General features: G+C 41.5%; 1 protein-coding gene across 6 annotated transcripts in view; it reads right to left on the reverse strand.

Moving 5' to 3' along the window:
- GALNT11 (polypeptide N-acetylgalactosaminyltransferase 11) overlaps positions 1 to 19,442 on the reverse strand; it is a 104,398-nt gene that overhangs the window by 44,752 nt on the left and 40,204 nt on the right. For all 6 annotated transcript variants that reach the window (XM_084618365.1, XM_084618364.1, XM_084618367.1 and 3 more), the window contains exons 5-8: positions 13,972 to 14,097; positions 10,235 to 10,484; positions 6,770 to 6,887; positions 2,227 to 2,379 (exon numbers count right to left, since the gene is read on the reverse strand). In XM_084618365.1, coding sequence (XP_084474491.1) covers positions 2,227 to 2,379; positions 6,770 to 6,887; positions 10,235 to 10,484; positions 13,972 to 14,097 — 647 coding nt within the window. The remainder of the gene's footprint in view (positions 1 to 2,226; positions 2,380 to 6,769; positions 6,888 to 10,234; positions 10,485 to 13,971; positions 14,098 to 19,442) is intronic.

The raw sequence follows: 19,442 nt of genomic DNA on the forward strand, positions 1-19,442 counted from the left end.
GAACTGCCTCTTAGCCAGTCAGACCCCAGCCCATAGCAGTACATGGGATTTTTTCCATCCTAAGTGCAGGATTCTACACTTGTCCTTGTTGAACCTCACCAGATTTATTTTAGCCCAATCCTCCAATTTGTCTAGGTCACTTTGGACCATATCTCTACCCTCCAGCGTATCTACCTGTCCCCCCAGCTTAGTGTCATCCACGAACTTGCTGAGGGTGCAATCCATCCCATCATCCAGATAATTAATGAAGATGTTGAACAAAACTGGCCCCAGGACAGACTCCTGGGGCACTCCCCTTGATACCAGCTTGCAATTAGACATCGAGACATTGATCAGTACCCGTTGAGCCTGACAATCTACCCAGCTTTCTATCCACCTTATAGTCCATTAATCCAATTCATACTTTTTTAACTTGCTGGCAAGAATACTATGGGAGACCGTATCAAAAGTTTTGCTAAAGTCAAGGAATATCATGTCCACCGCTTTCCCCATAGCCTCAGAGCCAGTTATCTCATCATAGAAGGCAATCAAATTGGCCAAGCATGACTTGCCCTTGGTGATTCCATGTTGACTGTTCCTGACCACCTTCCTCTCCTCCAAGTGCTTCAAAATTCCATAATGTCATTTTAGAGACAATGTTTACTGTGCCTCTATGATTTCCATAACAAATTTGTTTTGTTTACAAGTGAAAAAAGTATTTATTTTCTAACTGCCAGACATGCAAGTTTAGGGCTTGTTCTTGCATATGAATGATGTTATTCATGTGGTTAGTCTCACTAACTTCAACAGGACTACGCCTGTGATTGGTGATATTCACATCCACATGCATTTACAAGACCAGGCCTTTAATCTAGGCTCTTGGAGTTAAGCTGGGTTCTGTCCTTATCCTACTTCATCCCTAGTAATAAAGATTCTAAATTATGCCCTCAGTCACACCTGTGCAACTCCAACAGCGGTGCAATGAGAGCTAATGAGATTACACAATATCATTAGCCATAATATGGCCTGCAGAATCATCATTACTGGTGATGTATGAAAAGGGAAATTCCCATGTTGATTCTCACATCCTAGACGGAGTTTGCAAGTAAAACAGAAAAGACACTGTCTGTATACTAGGCTAATTTCATATGCATTCTTTAGGATACAATAAGCATGGAACCCTGACACTTCGCTGGGTAAACCTGCACTTTAACTGATGTCTGGAACTTGCTGGCAATAATGACATTCTAGTGCTTACATCCATCATTACTGAGATACTTGTTGATTCTGAAGATGATTGTAAAGTTATTATCACTGAAATTTCTGTAGCAGGTACAAAGAAGCTATAAGAGCAAGGCTAATACAATCTAGCACAAGGCATATCATGTATATAGTGAAATGGATCCAGGGCAACTGTACATTGTCATAGGAATGAATTAGATAAGACTTTTCTGTATCAAATATATAATTCTGTGTATTATTGTATCTGTTCATTTTTTCAATAAAAATATTAATGAAGTGGGATATTCAGTGTAGTCATCATCGTATCCTTAAAAGTGCAACTGATATCTTGCTTTTTTGTATTGCATATTTGTATCTCATATTGCATAAATACATAATTTGCAACTCCTCAGGAATGTAAAAATTAAAATGCAATTTTTACTATTTCCCTATCTATCATATAGAATTTTTAATTATTTACTAAATGCTGCTGTTGTACTCTCTGCTGAACAAAACAGAGGAAAACAGACCATCTATACTAATCTTTCTATGTCTCTCTTCTATATCATTCATCCCACCACAGCTTCAGTCAATACCATTATCTTGCACTTTCATTATACGTATAAGCATGGAAATATCTTCAGACCTGCTTTCCACCCCTAAATCTGTTGTAACAAAAGACCCTGGCAGCTTTCAGAGAACAAGGATAGAAAAAGCTGGAGAACTACATAGCTGATACAAGAAAAACGGCACAGAATGGAGGTAGGGTACTCATACAATCAGTAGGTGAAGTCCTTTTTGGACAGGAAGTGGGATTGGCTGGTGCCTCTGGTCCCTAATGCTGACCTCACAGGCCAAAAAGACACATAGCGCTTGGGAATTTCTGAGTATCTCACACTAAGTATGTCACATGAGCGAGAACCATGCACAGATAGTATCTTGTTAGACAAAGGAATGGATGTGTTATCACAAACTGGAACAATTCAATGAACACTCCCATTTCAAACTCAGTAATTTTTGTCTTACCTTATATTCATCCATCCAAACGTGTGCCAGGCGCAGAGAGTTATGTGCCATGGTATCCTTCCCCCCTGGTGAGCCATAGGGGCGCCTTTTACGGAATATGTGTCCTACCCTGGAGCAAGGGATGATTAGAAGTCTACCCCCACACATCCAGATCTGTCCGCAAGAAAGCAGAAGACACCTCACTGTAGAGTACAGAAAAGGTTCAATGCTATTTATTAAGAGGATAGTTAGGGTAGAATTGTGTGTGCTCAGTATTCAGTTTTTAAAGGCTCATCTCACCATTAAATCAAAACCAATTTCCTATGGGTGGAAAAAGGCAAGGCTTTACTCTCTGAAAAAGGCAATGTCCATATCAATTTGCCTAGATCACCCTCCCTGTCACTTGTTAGGATTGTTCAAAACAAAATGTGGCAAGCGGTTTTTAAAAACAAAAACAGCACGTATTTTCTCCCACTCTCCTCCCCACTGGAAAGAGCCACAATGTTTTTCAAGCTTTCAGTATTTAGTTTTCAGACAAAAGACCAAACATAGAACATTTCAGGACAACAGTGAAAGTTTAGAAAGTTATAGGTGACCATGCAGGTTAACCCAGTACTGCAGACAAGGCTTAAGTACACAGGTCCAACCCGGCTAGAGTGGACACAGTGATACTGGTATAAAAGTGCTTTATTACAGTATAGGTATTCCCATACAGGCAGGGCACCTTTATACCAGTGTGTCCACACTAGGACTTGTAACAGTAAAACTATAAATTGGTTTAAAAAAAAAAATCACACCTGTCAAGGTTCCTTCCCCACTCTGAACTCTCGGGTACAGATGTGGGGACCTGCATGAAAACCTCCTAAGCTTACTTTTACCAGCTTAGGTTAAAACTTCCCCAAGGTACAAACTATTTAACCCTTTGCCCTTGGACTTCCACTGCCACCACCAAACGTTTATCTGGGTTTATTTATTAGGAAAGCATTGTTTGGAAATGTCTTTCCCCCCAAAATCCTCCCAACCCTTGCACACCACTTCCTGGGGAAGGTTTGGTAAAAATCCTCACCAATTTGCATAGGTAACCACAGACCCAAACCCTTGGATCTTAAGAACAATGAAAAAGCTTTCAGTTTCTGAAAAGAAGGATTTGAATAGAAGTAAGAAGTAAAAAAGAATCACCTCTGTAAAATCAGGATGGTAAATACCCTACAGGGTAATCAGATTCAAAACATAGAGAATCCCTCTAGGCAAAACCTTAAGTTACAAAAAGACACAAAAACAGGAATATCCATTCCATTCAGCACAGCTTAATTTCTCAGCCATTTAAAGAAATCATAATCTAATGCATATCTAGCTAGATTACTTACTAAATTCTAAGACTCCATTCCTGTTCTGTCCCCGGCAAAAGCATCACACAAACAGACAGACTCTTTGTTTTTCCCTCCCCCCAGCTTTTGAAAGTATCTTGTCTCCTCATTGGTCATTTTGGTCAGGTGCCAACGAGGTTATCCTAGCTTCTTAACCCTTTACAGGTGAGAGGATTTTTCCTCTGGCCAGGAGGGATTTTAAAGGGGTTTACCCTTCCCTTTATATTTATGACATATATTTACCTCTGTCAGTCGTACTGGTATAACTTTGAAGTGTTGACCAGGGATTAGAATGGACTATTTATTTATTACTACTAGTATAAGGTTAATCATTTAACCTTAACTTCAGCATCCCTACTGTTCCTGCTACAGTACATGTGCAACACAATAACCTGTGTAACAGGTCATCATCTTGATTAATCAATCTCCTGTCCATTTCAGAGTATCCCCAAACTTAACAAGTACATTTTTTCTCCACCTTAATATAACAACCTCCATTAAGCAAACACTGTTAAGTCCTGTAAGTGGTTGTTTAAGACAGGTTTCCCACATGTGCTGTGTCATAAATATAAAGGGAAGGGTAAACCCCTTTGAAATCCCTCCTGGCCAGGGGAAAGCTCCTCTCACCTGTAAAGGGTTAAGAAGCTAAAGGTAACCTCGCTGGCACCTGACCAAAATGACCAATGAGGAGACAAGATACTTTCAAAAGCTGGGAGGAGGGAGAGAAACAAAGGGTCTGGGTCTGTCTGTAGTCGTCTTGGCCGGGGATAGACCAGGAATGGAGTCTTAGAACTTTTAGTAAGTAATCTAGCTAGGTATGTGTTAGATTATGATTTCTTTAAATGGCTGAGAAAAGAATTGTGCTGAATAGAATAACTATTTCTGTCTGTGTATCTTTTTTGTAACTTAAGGTTTTGCCTAGAAGGGTTCTCTATGTTTTTGAATCTAATTACCCTGTAAGATATCTACCATCCTGATTTTACAGGGGGGATTTCTTTATTTCTATTTACTTCTATTTTTTATTAAAAGTCTTCTTGTAAAAAACTGAATGCTTTTTCATTGTTCTCAGATCCAAGGGTTTGGGTCTGTGGTCACCTATGCAAATTGGTGAGGCTTTTTATCCAACATTTCCCAGGAAAGGGGGGGGTGCAAGTGTTGGGAGGATTGTTCATTGTTCTTAAGATCCAAGGGTCTGGGTCTGTAGTCACCTAGGCAAATTGGTGAGGCTTTTTACCAAACCTTGTCCAGGAAGTGGGGTGCAAGGTTTTGGGAAGTATTTTGGGGGGAAGGACGCGTCCAAACAGCTCTTCCCCAGTAACCAGTATTAGTTTGGTGGTGGTAGCGGCCAGTCCAAGGACAACGGGTGTAATATTTTGTACCTTGGGGAAGTTTTGACCTAAGCTGGTAAAGATAAGCTTAGGAGGTTTTTCATGCAGGTCCCCACATCTGTACCCTAGAGTTCAGAGTGGGGGAGGAACCTTGACATGCTGTATGCAGATACATATACATGTGTGTGACTTGTAATCTCTTTTGCATGTATGAGTTAAAATGTTTGCCCTACTTTATCTTCTTTCTGGTAACTAAAATTCAGGGATTTTAAGGCCAGAAAAGACCATATTGATGATCTAGTCTGACCTACATAACACAGGCTAGAACATGTCAACCAATAATTCCTGCATTAAGCCCATAACTTCTGGTTGAGCTAGGACACCTGTTTTAGAAAGATATCCAATCTTTAGTTTGCACCTTGCTTCCATTCTGAGTTTTTCCTAACTTCAGCTTCCAACCACTGGATTTTGTTGTGTGTTTGTCTGCTAGACTAAAGAGCCCTTGACTCTCAGAAATCTTCTCCCCAAGTAGGTACTTATAGACTCATCAAGTCACCTCTTCACCTCCTCTTGGATAAGATAAATAGATTGAGCTTCCTAAGTCTCTCACTGGAAAGCAGATTTTCCAGGCCCTGAATTCTTCTAACAACTCTATTCTGAATCCTTTCCAATATTTCAACATCCTTTTAAAAGCAGGCATGCCGTACTTCGGCACAATATTTCAGTAACAATCTCATCAATGCTGTACAGAGGTAACCATCTCTCTCCTTCTACTCAATATGCTCCTTCTTATACATCCAAGGACTGAGTTACGCCTGTAGCCACAGCATCACCATACGAGCCCCAGTTCAGTTGGCTTTCCACCATAACCCCAAATTTGTTTTCAAAGTCACTGATTTCCAGCATTCAGCCCAACATCCTGTAAATGTGACCTACATTCTTTGTCCCTATCATGACTCAATTTGCAAACAGATTTGCTTAAAGTATTTTTATTTTGTACATTTTGTGCAGCAGGGGCTAAGAAACATTTGCCAGTGCTGGTTTCCTTAATGAGTCCCTGCCTCACATTTGCCCATACCTAGTGACTGAATCAACATTCCTTATACACTCAAAGGTGCCTACTACTTGTTTGAAAAAAGTTCAAAGCAGTTTAATTATTTTTAAATCTCTACCCTGCAAACAAAAAGGAGATAAAATGTAACACAAGCCTAATGAACCAATTACAGCGGAACCTGCCGATAGTAAATTTCTGCCCATCTTTCTTCAACAGCTCAGACTAATCTTCTGCATGATCCCTAATTTGTACAGTACCTGTCTAAACTGGGATTCAAGCTCCTCTGAGAAGGATTTTAGCAGGTTTGTAAAGAGCCTATAAGCCTACAGAAATGTTACATAAATAAACCTGTTTATATTAAAAGGGCAACTGGCAGCTTGAAGTTGAGTCAATTTCACGAACTGAGTAAAAAGTAGTTTCACGCTGCCGGTGTCTCCTCCTGCCAAATGTGTCATTTTACAAACCAGATTCTCTTATTTCAAGTCTCTCTCTCTCCCTATGCTGTGTGAAAGACCCAGACAAACAAAAGGGGAAACTGTAAAAGTGACTAAAGACAAGTGCTGCCAAACACTATAGAATAAAAGTCAAAAGGGAGAACATTTTTCCCCCCTTTAAACTTCCAGTTACAATCAAATTAGTTCTTACAGTAGTGGATCAGAAATTTCGGAGTGTTATTTTGTAAGTTGAAAGCATCCTTTGAAAGGAAAATGAAGGCCCCATATACCTTCAATAGGCAAACAGAAATTCCAATGCTAATGAATCTCTGCTTAGGTAAGGGAACAAGTAGAGCACCTACTGTAATACAAACCAATTACCCGAAATGATATTTCCAGATTTTCTCCTCCCCAGATGTCCATGCCACTATCATACTGTCCAAGTTCATTGAAGTATTCTCTATCCATAGCAAACAAACCTCCTGCCATAGTAGGTGACCTAGAAGAGAAAAAGTTAAAAATGAGTTCCCATTGTCTACACACTTTTTTTTTTTTTTTTTTATTATTAAAACAAAAGTTACTCTAGCCTAATCATCAAGTCCCCAGTCCTACTACTGGATCCAGATGGTTGGACCCCATTGACTATGACTGCAGGATTGAAGTAATCAGACCAGGTCTCAAAAGATCCTATAATTTATTTATTTTTCAAGGAAAGTGTATAAATATGATCTATGATCTCTCGCTGTTCCATCACGTATAACTGTGCAACATACATTTATCTGATGTGTACCTTTAAACAACACTTAGCTAATGTGAGCGAGGTACCTTTTAGTTTGTGCCCACAGCACCCACATGGGGAAGTGACAGCACAGCATGCTAGTGCACACGGCCATCCATGCACCCATAGTCCAAAATGCAGGGCTATGAAAACAAGCCCTCAGTCTTCATTCAAATGCAAATAGCTGGCTGCATAGAAACCAAATTACTCTTTTGCAATGACATCACCAGCATAAGTGCACTGCCACCCTGCCTAGTATCCAGTCAGGTTATATTTTTGTCTCTTTAGCTCTGACACAGTACCTACATTTTCTGGTTAACTGATTACGTTGCTCTGGATCTAAAATGTATGGATGTACTTGTTCATTATATGTACAAATGTACAGTGATGTGCGTACAAATCAAAATGATTATATATTTCCCACTCATGAACAAAGGGCTAATATAGGCTGGTCCTGACCTGACTGGGGAAAAAATATATTCCAGTGTGCACTGTACTTTCTGGTATCACCTGAAGTAAGTAATAATTCCCTTTCTATGTGAAACAAGGATCAAGCTTAAAGTATGCAGTCCAGTAAACCTAATGAGGTGTAATTAAATTATTTATCTTGTCTCACAAACTGAATTTAAAATCAGGAGTACTGATGTTTCATCATTAATAAAATCATCAGGTTATCCCCCAATTGTTATAACTCTTCTACAGTTGAGTATTTGTTCTTGCCGGAGGTTTTCCAGCTCTTTGTCCCTTCTATGCACTGCCTCTTATGTAGCATTTTTACTGTGTCAATATATTTTGTAAAAAGAAAAGGAGTACTTGTGGCACCTTAGAGACTAACAATTTCTTTTTGCGAATACAGACTAACACAGCTGCTACTCTGAAACCAATATATTTTGTAAACATCTGAACGTTAGTTACTATTCTACAACCTACATCCTAAATTGTTCCTGTATGACCAATACCTCTTTTTATAAGCAGGAAGTCCCTGTCTGCTGTTGCCCTGGCAAAGTGTAAGGCGCAGAGACGGGGGGAGGAAAGAGCAGTCCATGCAAACATGCCATGTGGCAGTGGCTAAAGACAGGCATTCCACAATCCTAGTCAGTAAAAATGCAATAAAAGAATCCAGGGTAAGCAGCCCTAAGTCTGGATTCCCTTGTTTGTTCTGACATGGTCTTCTGCTGTAGGATTTGTCCCTCTAACATCTGGGTAGAGAAGAATCCAGCACATTTGGATTATGAAGGTTTCTAAATAGATGACAAAACAAAAGACTTTCCATTAGGTGGAAAGTGATATTCAGAGATTTTAAAAAACAAACTTTTAGAATATTGTTTAAGCAATGTGAGAGCTTCTCTAAATGGGGAAGTCACTCTCAAACTCAGGAAATTTAGTCACTGTAGATGATGGGACTCCATTTAAGTACCAACATTGTCTTTGGGCTCAATCCCAGAATCCTTGGAAGACAGGCTGCTTTGCCTACACAGAGGACTGCATCTTCAGGCACATGGTGGATTATCTCTAACCAAGATTCCTAATTTAAAATTTTCTTTGATGGATCTCCTCCACTTTTCTCCCATGTGTCTTCTAACTTCAGAAATACCTGCAGTGATCTTTTCCCAAATAGATTCTTGCTGAGCCAGTTTATTAAGAAATACCATGAGAAGTTTCTTGGCTTCCTTAGGTCAAGCCTTTTGGTGGGAAAACCCGATGTGGAAAACCTGATGCACGGTCTTCAAACCAGTGTTGGAACAGCTTATGTCATCTCGAAGCATTGTTAATTCACATTCCAAGGGCAGAGGAGGACAAAAACACACAGCCAAGTTTCAGAGCCCATCCCAGCGATAAAATGTAATAAAGCACTAACATTCTGCCAGAAATTAGTTGAATTGTTTTGATTAAAGCTCCCTTTTTATGAAATCAACCTAGTATCAATGAATGGTGCTGGATTAACAGCCCGACAGACTGAAGACCTCTAAACTAGAGAACATATGCAACATATCAGCTTCTCCACATTGCTCTGCCAGCTTCAGCCTTGCTCTTGGAGGGATTCCCCTGCACAAGCCATTTCTACTGCAGTGCCTAACCAATATCTGCCCTCTCTGCTAAGACAATGTTTCCAAAGGTGGTGGCAATTTTATAACATGGACATGTCCAGTAGGAATTGGACTGATACTGTTTATTTCTGATAGGCCACCAGACACCTATTGTATAGTAGAAATATCAAAGAAGGTGCTGCCAAGTCCCAGTGCTCATCTTTTGCCTTGAAGAATGACCCTGGGAAGCACTTCAGGCCGGACTCCAAGGGTTGACCATAGAAAGGATGGATGATTTCAAAGTATTCGCCACAAAGCTTGATGGCGTGGCTAACGGTTTGAGGCAGCTTTTGCATCCGTGCACGTTCAAGTAGAAAGCTTTATACCAAGATAAATGCTAAAATCTAAAAGAAAAAAATTTAAAAGACTATCTGAACGGAAAGAAGAGACTCTTGACATGAAAGCTTTTGAGAAAAACTGGTACAACAGTTCTATCATTGACCATGACATTTGCCTTCTTGTTACGAAAGAGAAGAATTTTCCAAAGCTAGCCTTTCGTTAACATTTGGCCACAAACGTTCCAGAGCTCATGCCAGATGGATACACAGCATATCACTATGGCACAGCTGATAATCAAAATAAGCATCATTAAGGCAAACATATAGCAATACATAGCTCTACTAATAAGGTACTGGATAATACATATTTACATACATACAGAATAGCCTGTAAACTCTTCAGGGTACAGACCATGTCTTATCTGTCTGTAGAGCACCATGGCAAACATGGTGCTATATAAATCTCTAAAAAGGTGTTTTTCTTGCCCTTTAAAAGCAGGCAAATTTGGCGAGGCTAGCCTTTTCCTGTTGTTAAAGTTTAATTTTCTCTTAAACTAACTCAATAAAAATGGAGACAGACCGACCCTTGGCAATGCAAGTCTCTGCTTTTAAAGCTACACATCTCATTTATGAGCTGGTCTCTATTTACCGCACGTTACTTATAATTGTCAACTTGCTTCCCAAGAGGCAGGCGAAATCTTACTTGATTGGCGCAGTGGCTCCCTCAGGTCCTTCTAATTCTGACAAAGGAACAAGATCCCATTTAAAGTGCAGACCCCAGTTAAACCCTCCACGCACAACGGGGGAAGAGCTGTAGATGAGCGTGTCAGCACTGATTATGTCAATCACGGGGCACACCACCGTTTTGCTGTCTTCTCTGATTGGCACCAGCAAAGGCTGTAACCACATCTCATTCACTTCACAGTGGCTGTCCAGGAACACCAGCACTTTTCCTGAGAAGAACAAAAAGCATAAAAAATATGCAGGTCTGTGAAAACACTAAATATATATACACAGATTATTTCTATCAGAGGACTGAAAGCATACACAACAGAGGGAGATGTCATCTCCTCTGGATTGGGATTATTATCTAAAGAAATCCACTAGGATATATTGCATTGTAAAGACAGCAGCACTTTTACAGGTATCAGTACTAAGTATATCAAATATAACTGGGGAAGGGGGGGCGGAATACAATTTCCAAATAAAACCTTGATGGTAGCAATCATCTCTGAGTCCGCTGCTGCTAAAGGGTTTCCTGCAGAGAAATCTTACTGTCTAGCCTGAAGGAGCAGAGTACAGAACTTAACTATCGACAATAATACTGATTACAAAGTAATGCATATGATTCTACATACACTGCACAGACTGCGAGAGCAGCACAGTTCATTAACAATAATGGGAAGCTCCCCTGCTGTGAGAATGAAACAACTCTTGTTCCGCCGTCACTCCAACAATTTTTAATTACTGCATTTATTCTGTTCTAGCTCCCATTAAAGTCCAAAGAAGTCCTTCCGCTGAGTTCCACGAGACCTGGATTAGGCCATTACTGCAGGTATTTTTTCGCAGCTCAAACAGATTCTCCACCACCCTGGCAAGGCCCAGAGGATTCTCTCCTATCACTATAAACCTCCACACCGATCCTCAAAAAGCCGAACAAAGGAAGCATCCCCTTGTCTGAGAGCTAGACATTAGTAGCCATAAGGGTGGAAGACTCTGAAGAGCTGATATCACAAGCCAATTAAGTACCAAAAAAAGACTATCAAAAAAGCTCCACAATGAGTGTTATGCAGTCTTACTCATGCAACAGAAGATCCGTGGAGACCAAAGGTGTAATGCAGGGGGAGGTAGTTGGAAGACACTCGTGGTCTGATAAGCATACAAGGAACCTCACATGAAGAAAACATCATTCATTCAGGTAGTTCACAGACAAACTAAGTTTCACATCATCAATCTTGACTATTCACATTTAAAGTAATTTCTCGCTCAAATGTGCAGTTATTCATAATATTTCCTTTGGCAGAGTTTCATATTTTGGTAAGCATTTTAACCAGATTCAGTGCTGTGTTGCCATATATACACACAAACTTTATATACATATATATATGTATGAAACAAATACACACAGAGACCACTTAAACTCAGAGTCTGACCACCAGTTTTATACTGGTGTATCACAGATCCATGGCGTTTAAGGCCACAAGAGACCATTATAATGATCTAGCCCTATCTCCTGCATAATACAGCCACAGAAACTCAGGCCTGTCAAGAGAAATTTGGGATCCCAGTGCATCATGTTTGCTAAGGTCCCCACCCCCTCCTATTTGATTTTATTTACACTTATGTTACAGACATTTTGGAGACCACCTTGAGCTCAGGGTCCAAGCACAACTGTCCCCTCTTTGTCCTCTCTCATCAGCCCTGCACCCAGTAATTCATGATGTAAGAGCAAAGTCAGGGCCAATATTATTAGGGACAGATTCTGTTAGTCTTACTCACATTAAATAGCACCCTACTCCTTGTAAGGGCCATTAGTTTGTGTGGGACTATTCACCACAATTAGAGATGCTAAAATCTGGACCACTGGTAATAAAGGAGAAGTCTCCAGGCTTAGTCAGTGTAAAAATTATTCTGAAATTTTATTTTAGAAGAGAAAAGTGATGTGATATTGGGATAATTGAGGAGAGATGGGAGAGGACTTGATACATATCATGGTGAAGAGTGGTATATGAACTAGATACAGATAGAGGTAACAAGCAATGTTCAAGCCAATAACCTAGGAACTTCAATAGTGGTTTTCTTTCTGGATCATGTTATTACAATGCTAACAAGTAACAGACTAATTTAGAAATTATCTTGTAGCACACAGTCTCTCACATGCCAAAGAATTTATCCATGATGTACATTAACATAAAATGTACCCTGGCTACATAAAGCACAGATATATTCTATCCCAATTAACTACTGTAATGACAACTGAAATACTACAGGTGAGAAGTAGCTCAGTCATGCATGTGAATTAGTAGCTTATTCAGGAGTCTTTCTAAAGTGCCTTAATGAGAAAGCAAAATACCTCACAGTTCAACAGCTGTCACTTGAGGCGAAGTATTCTGCATGTATGTTATCCAATATATAATGAGCTGGGCTCTTGGGTGGGAGAGAGAAAATCCTGCACTGTTTTACCAAGGTTCGTGAACCACTGTTGCTCTTCCCAATTAGAGCAAATTAATCTAAATGAACTGAGATGCATTTACTGCAAAAGTAAATTGCCTCACTGGTTTAATTTTGGTAAGATTTAAAAGGGACACCTGGGCCAATTGGGACCCAAAATTTAGGTTATATAAAAAGGCTGGTGGGGGGGGGTTGTTTTTCTAAAACACATGCACAGGCAAAATTCTTCCTTCACTTACACAGTGTAAATCTGCTGAAATTAATTGATTTATTCTAGATTTACATGCAAGTGAGGGCAGGCTCTGGCCAACACTGCTAAGTACCGACTGATCTTTGTGCCTCTTGTTTCTTGTAGGGGGAGCTAACACATATGAAGGGTGCTTAAAAGGTATTCAGGTAGCGGACTTCCTTCCCACAACTCAAGCTGAAAGCTTCAATTTATTTTCTTCATTAGCAAAAAAATTCTTTATTTTCCCATAAATGAAATCCCTGCTACTTGTAAGAAAACTAATCATACAGAACTTGTGTGAAATACAGTCTGTCAACACCACTTCTTATGACCAGCTACTTGAGCAGTCAGGTAAAGCCAGAGTCCTGATCTACTTTTGTTTTATAGGAAAACTGATCCCTAATCCTGCCCAGGTCTCCAAACTCAGCAAAGTGAAAGAATGATCATGTCCGGTGGCCACTTACTCTTCTCAAAGCTTCCCTTTCATTCATTATGTACTGAGTATGACTCTTTTGAAGGCACTTCATTTCTAGCAAGCTGCCATATCTTACATGGTGACAGCTTTACTTAAACAGTTAAACCTGTAAATGCACTTTAATGCAAAAGTTCTTAATGTATCAACTGCCACAGAATAAAGCTGGAGTAACTAAATACAAAATAAACACTGATAAATGTTGTAGGAAAGAGTACCAAGATGGCTCAGTGATTTTTATCTGAACTAACATGAGCTCAAACACACGTAAAAAACACGAAACAGTGAATAATAAGTGATGCCAAGGACTGACTTATAGGAAATCTGATTGATTCTCTGCCCCTTAGCCATCAAGAGATTGCTGCATAAGCTGTAAGTTCAGTCCACTAAAGGAAAGCAAGTGCATCACATCACTCATCATCATCCCCTTTACCTAACAAAAAGCCCTACTGATGATCACCATATGGACTATGTCAGATACTCCTTGGCTGAACGGATTGTGGCTACAACACAGCTGCTGCTTAGGTGTATGGAGAACATATTAAAGGAAAGAAAAGACAGGGTATACCTGTAGCATGAGATGCTCCAATCATTCTTCCTCGAATCAGCCCCTCTCGCTTTTCATTTCTTACCAGCTTTGTGTTTCTTGGAAGATTTTTTTTGATATATTCATCTAGGTCTTTTTTCAAATCAACTGCAAACAAGAGAACAAATACAGGAAGCCAATTTAGTCATAGCTTCACTGCAGTTGCATGTAGAGTAAAAACAGCAAAACTGTGTAGCATACAGAGTGATCAAAAACCTCCTTTAGATGTTAGTTGACAACCTTCAACATGAATTCTGTTCAATTTCAGTGAAGTCATTCCAGGTAGTACACCCAATCCCAAGACTCCTTGCCACTTTTTGTAGCTTTGCAATCATGTTATCCTATTAAGTGTTTCTCTTTTCCCCTGCTGCTGTGTGAGACATCCATGGAGACCAAATGGCAACTGGCTGTATAGGGAAAAGGATGGAACTGGCCAAGTGTTGTGTGCCGACAGCGTAGCCTATCATGCTGACCAATATTGTCTCAATGTTTCCTTGTTCCTGTATAGATCCATCTGTATCCACCAGCTGTCTCTTGTTTTATACTTAGATTGTAAGCTCTTTGGAGCAGAGACCATCTTGTTTTGCTCTGTGTTTGTACAGTACCAAGTACAATGAGGTCCTTGTCTATGACCGGGGTTTCTAGGTGCTAATAATAAAAAATTAATTAACACAAAAAGGAATATTTCTCTCTCTCTCTCATCTCTTTCCAATGTAGCTATTTTAGGTGTTATATCCACTATTGCTACAAATAACACTTTCAGACAGTTGTGTGATTTAAGTTAGCAGTGTCCTACAAAGATCACCACTCTAAAATAAACCTTAATGCCTTCGAGGGGGAAAACATCTATCAACAACTCAACAGGTATGGATAATGAAAGTATTGGTCCATTTTTTTCTCTGCTTTTGCAAAATAGTGTCTAAAAGATATGTCTCTAAGGTGCCACAAGTACTCCTTTTCTTTTTGCGAATACAGACTAACACAGCTGTTACTCTGAAACCTGTCATTATGCAAGGCACTGCATTTAGCCGTATGGAGTGGAAATCTATCAACTGCATGAAAAAACTTGTACAGATCTGTGTATATATAAAGTCTGCTGCAGTTTCCACGATATGCATCTGATGAAGTGAGCTGTAGCTCACGAAAGCTTATGCTCTAATAAATTGGTTAGTCTCTAAGGTGCCACAAGTACTCCTTTTCTTTTTGCGAAAGTAGTTTATGACTCCGATTGCACCTTTCCAGAACCCAAGGAGGATCAAAACACACTCCGGAAGAAGTACATGCTTTTGAAGGAGAGCAGAGATCATTATTACGGCCTGTAAGTACCACCTTAATACAAGTATATAATGATGGTAAGAGGCATTGTACTTCCTCAGTCTTTTCAATGCCAACATTTCCCACGTAAAGGAAAGGCGGGCAGCAGGCTACTGTCATTGTGGGGAGGGACTGATGAAAGCCAGAATACTGGAGAAGAGTAACGGAGCACACAGAGACATGGAAAAGAACAAATGAAGTCACAGTGAAACAGCCAGCCAGCTGGGATATTACAAGGACCAGGGTTATGGAAGATTTTACAGAAGAGGAAGAAACATTGGAGTAGAAGTAGCGTAGTAGAGAGAAATCGCATCGGCCTGCTAGACATCAGTTATAAGAAGAGCAAAGTCATTGTCATCAGTGGAATGGATGAGGAGGGCAAAGCTGTGCGTTCTTACAAAGGACAAGGCAATTTTTTATCAAGGAGATGGTGAAGAAGCAAAAAGGAATTCCTGATACCATCTTTATATATTACAAAAACAGAACAGTGACCATACTGGGTCACACTATGGTCCATCTTGCCCAGCATCCGGTCTTGAACAGTAGCCTATACCAGAGCTTCGGGGGAGCACACAGAATAGAGCTATTACAGAGTAACCCACCCATCTTCACTCCTGGCTTCCTAGGGATGTCTACACTGCAACGTAAATCCGTGCTTGAGCTCGGACTCCAGCCTAAACACACCCTCTTCCGTCTACACTGCATTGCACTAACCCAGGGCTCAGACCCAGTTTGAGTCAAGCCGGGAGCCAGGGTCTGAGCCCTATTGCTTTGCAGTATAGATGCAGCCCTGCTTGACTCGGGTTCTGGGAATCATCTAGAAGTATCCCACAATTCCATGGGACAACTTCTTTAGTACTTTCTATCCCAACAACCTGCAATCCACTCTACTGAAAAAAGAACTTACACACACACACACGCCCATTGGCAAATGGCGGCAGTCCAGGTCAGCATTCACCCCTTCTCTTCCGATCACCAATCTGCAAGCACACCATCAGAGAGCCTCCTGGGTTTGCAACGGAGAGCGAACCAATCGAGCCTTTGCAAAGCAAGCTGCTTCCTCATCATGGGAGCACTGCCAGATTTTGACGAACCTCTGGTGCAAAGCCCGTAAAACTGTGGACTTCAGAAAAATCACCAGGAATGACTAGGCATAGCAGCAGATAGTTAAAAAGCTGTCAGCTCTGCAGATTTTCCGGACAGGTGATCAGTGCAGAGAGCGCATTAGGAGGCTGAAGAGCAAGTACTGGAAGACCAGGGACAAGAACCGCACGTCGGGCAACTTGACCATTTTATGAGGACTTTGACTGGGTCCTGGGCAGTGCGCCCAGCACGGAGCCAACCATGGTTCACAATGACCTGGTCAGCCAGGATGATGCCCTGCTGGCCCTTGAATCCAGCATGAAGGCTGACAGGAGCCAGCAGCAGGCTCCCAGTGAACAACATGAAGTGACTTTAAATGAAAACAGTCCCAGAGCAGGCCGTGGATGAGGCTCAACTGCAAATTCTCAGTCCCTACTTGGAAGAACTCTTTGATCCTCTCCCATGGAACAGCCTGCTGCTGAGCCTGCAGAGAACCTGGTGGAGACAGAAGCTGCCCCAGAGCCTGAGAAGTGTCTGACTTGAAGTGCACTGCTACAGTAATGGAGGGGCTTCTGCTGTAAGAAGCAATGCAAAAATGATAAGACCCAGCTTCCAATGTTTAGCCACTAATGGCTGACCGTATCACAGCAGCCAGGCCTCCCCAATCCCACTCTTCCTCCTCCCAAACCAACACATGGAGCTCAAAATGGTGATCTGGAATTTCAAACACTCATTTTAACTGTCTCAGAGGTTTGCTAGGGTCATTCGTGTTTTCCTGTCAATAAGAAGGTATTTGCCACTCTGTAATCACTCCTCCTGGGCGAGGGAGAGGGAGAGAGTGAGTGAGTGAGCGTGTGTGCATGCGTGCGCTATTTCCAAATCTAGTCCATTTCAGTTCGAGTGTACTGTCAGTTATTTCCCAGAACTGTGCCGGGTGGAGTAAAGAGGCATGTTTGTGTGCAGCCATAACAGGGTAAGCCACGTGTGAGCTAACACAGTATCATGTTAATTCCCTCATGGCTGCTGACCCAACCCTGGCTGCTGATAGCTGCAAACTCTTCCTGAAACAAGAACTCCTGGTAATTAGTCACACTGCCGGGAAGAGCATATTTTCCAAGCCCCTCAATATAGCTGACTAGCTCACTCCACTCACAGATGTGCTGTTCAGTGACTATTAGTTGGAATACTTCTGCTGCATACACTGCAGGTTTTCCTCCAGCAGCTTGGAACAACATCTCCCTTTGCCAATAGAGCACCACAAAAACTGTTATGTCTTCCAAAATACGAAAGGCCTGAAGTGACAGAAAAAACCTTTGCAGAGAGGGCACTAAACACCCCTTCATATGGTAATTAGTTATGAAATTTTTATGAAACAGAATAAAGGTTATAATTTTAACCTTACCATTGTCTCTGCACTTCTGTAACTGCAATTAACCGGGCTGTGTCCAGAGACAGTATGAGGACTGATGCATCCCCTTCACAATATGTGTTGGTTCAGTTTAGGAATGTTACATTTTATGCCCTTGAAATTCCACAATAATTAACTTTGTGCTCCTCCACGGAGCTACTTTAGACAATAACCCTCTGTGTCTTGTCCTATTTCAGGCCCCTCAACATCTATTGCCTTCCATTCTTCAGGAACTCCATCCCTGGCCCAATGTACCTTTCCCAGACCGTTCCAAAAGGAAGAGTTTCCATGATGAAATTATGATTGATGCTCTTGAGAGGATAGACCAGCAGGTCTAGTACCCGAAGAAGAGGGACAAAAGATGGGAACAACGGCCCACTGACAGGCAGGAGGAAAGTGAGGCTCACCACCCAGGTAAAGGACAGGTTTTCAGCAAGGGAGCTGGCGCTTGCAAAGCAGTTCCCGGAACATGAACAATGGCTAAGGGAGGAGGACAGAGCTCACAGAGGACTGTTTCAGCAACTTGTTTCCATAATGGCAGCAAGAGCTCCGACACCTGCAGCCTCTCTCACATCATGCCATGATGCTCAAACATCCCCTTAGCCCAGCAGTAGCTTGGACTACTCCATGTTGGGGTGGCCCATGCGTTCAGGACTCATGAGAGAGGCTGGGCAATACAACTAAACCCCACGCAGCCTTCCTTCTTCCAGATCCCCTCCCCTGCTTCCAAATGAGGGGGAAAACATGTAAAGAAGGGAAAAGAACTGGGGGCAGGGGGGGACACATAGGGGGATTGTGTCAGGTCTTAACTATTTCCTGCCTGGGGGGAGAGGGGGGAGCGGAGTGCTGTTGATGTGGCAGCTGCCCTGCCCAAATGACTGAGTGGTTTTCTGCTTTAAGATGTGTTTACAAATAAAACCTTATGTTTTCAAGGAAGTTTACTGTTATCACTGCACCACATCATACAACCATGATTTGAGATGATAAAGCTAAAATCATGTTCGGGACCAATTAAGCATTAGTAAACAAACAGTGTTCCTCTATTTAACTAGGTGGAGCAATTCACATTTCAATAAAATTCATTTGTACAGCCTTTGTACCCCCACCCCCCGTCTAACCAAATTCGTTATTCATCATGTCATTCAGACTTACATTGCATAGCAATCAAGCCCATGCTCCTCCCAAGCACTGCCCCCCATTCCAAAAAATTAATGAGCCAGGTTTCCCCCACAAGCACATTTGTACAGGTACTATTCCCCCGCCTCCTTTGGGCCATGTCAGTTCATAACATGAGAACATAAAGCATCCCTGACTTGCTGCCCGGGTGCAGGCAGCTCCTGCAGCGGTAGCTGCACCTTCTGGCTGAGGGTACCAATCTACAGTACCCTCCCTGTCATGGGTCCATTCAAGGGGAAATGGCACACCTCTGGCTTCACACAGTTGTGACAAGCACAGCAAGCCACAGTGATGTGGACAGCGCTGGTGACACTGGCATCCAAATGGGTCTGTAGACATCTCCAACAGGATTTTCATCTGACAAAAGTACATTCACCAATCATTCTACAAGTGCTGAGAGTGTAATTAAACCCTCTTTTGCCAGGTCCTCTGCAATCTGGATAAGTTTTCATAAGCCCAGGCAAAAAGGGGT

The sequence above is a fragment of the Lepidochelys olivacea genome (genome assembly GCF_965140295.1).
Source record: "Lepidochelys olivacea isolate rLepOli2 genome assembly, chromosome: 2".
In the NCBI taxonomy this organism is placed as follows: Eukaryota; Metazoa; Chordata; order Testudines; family Cheloniidae; genus Lepidochelys; species Lepidochelys olivacea.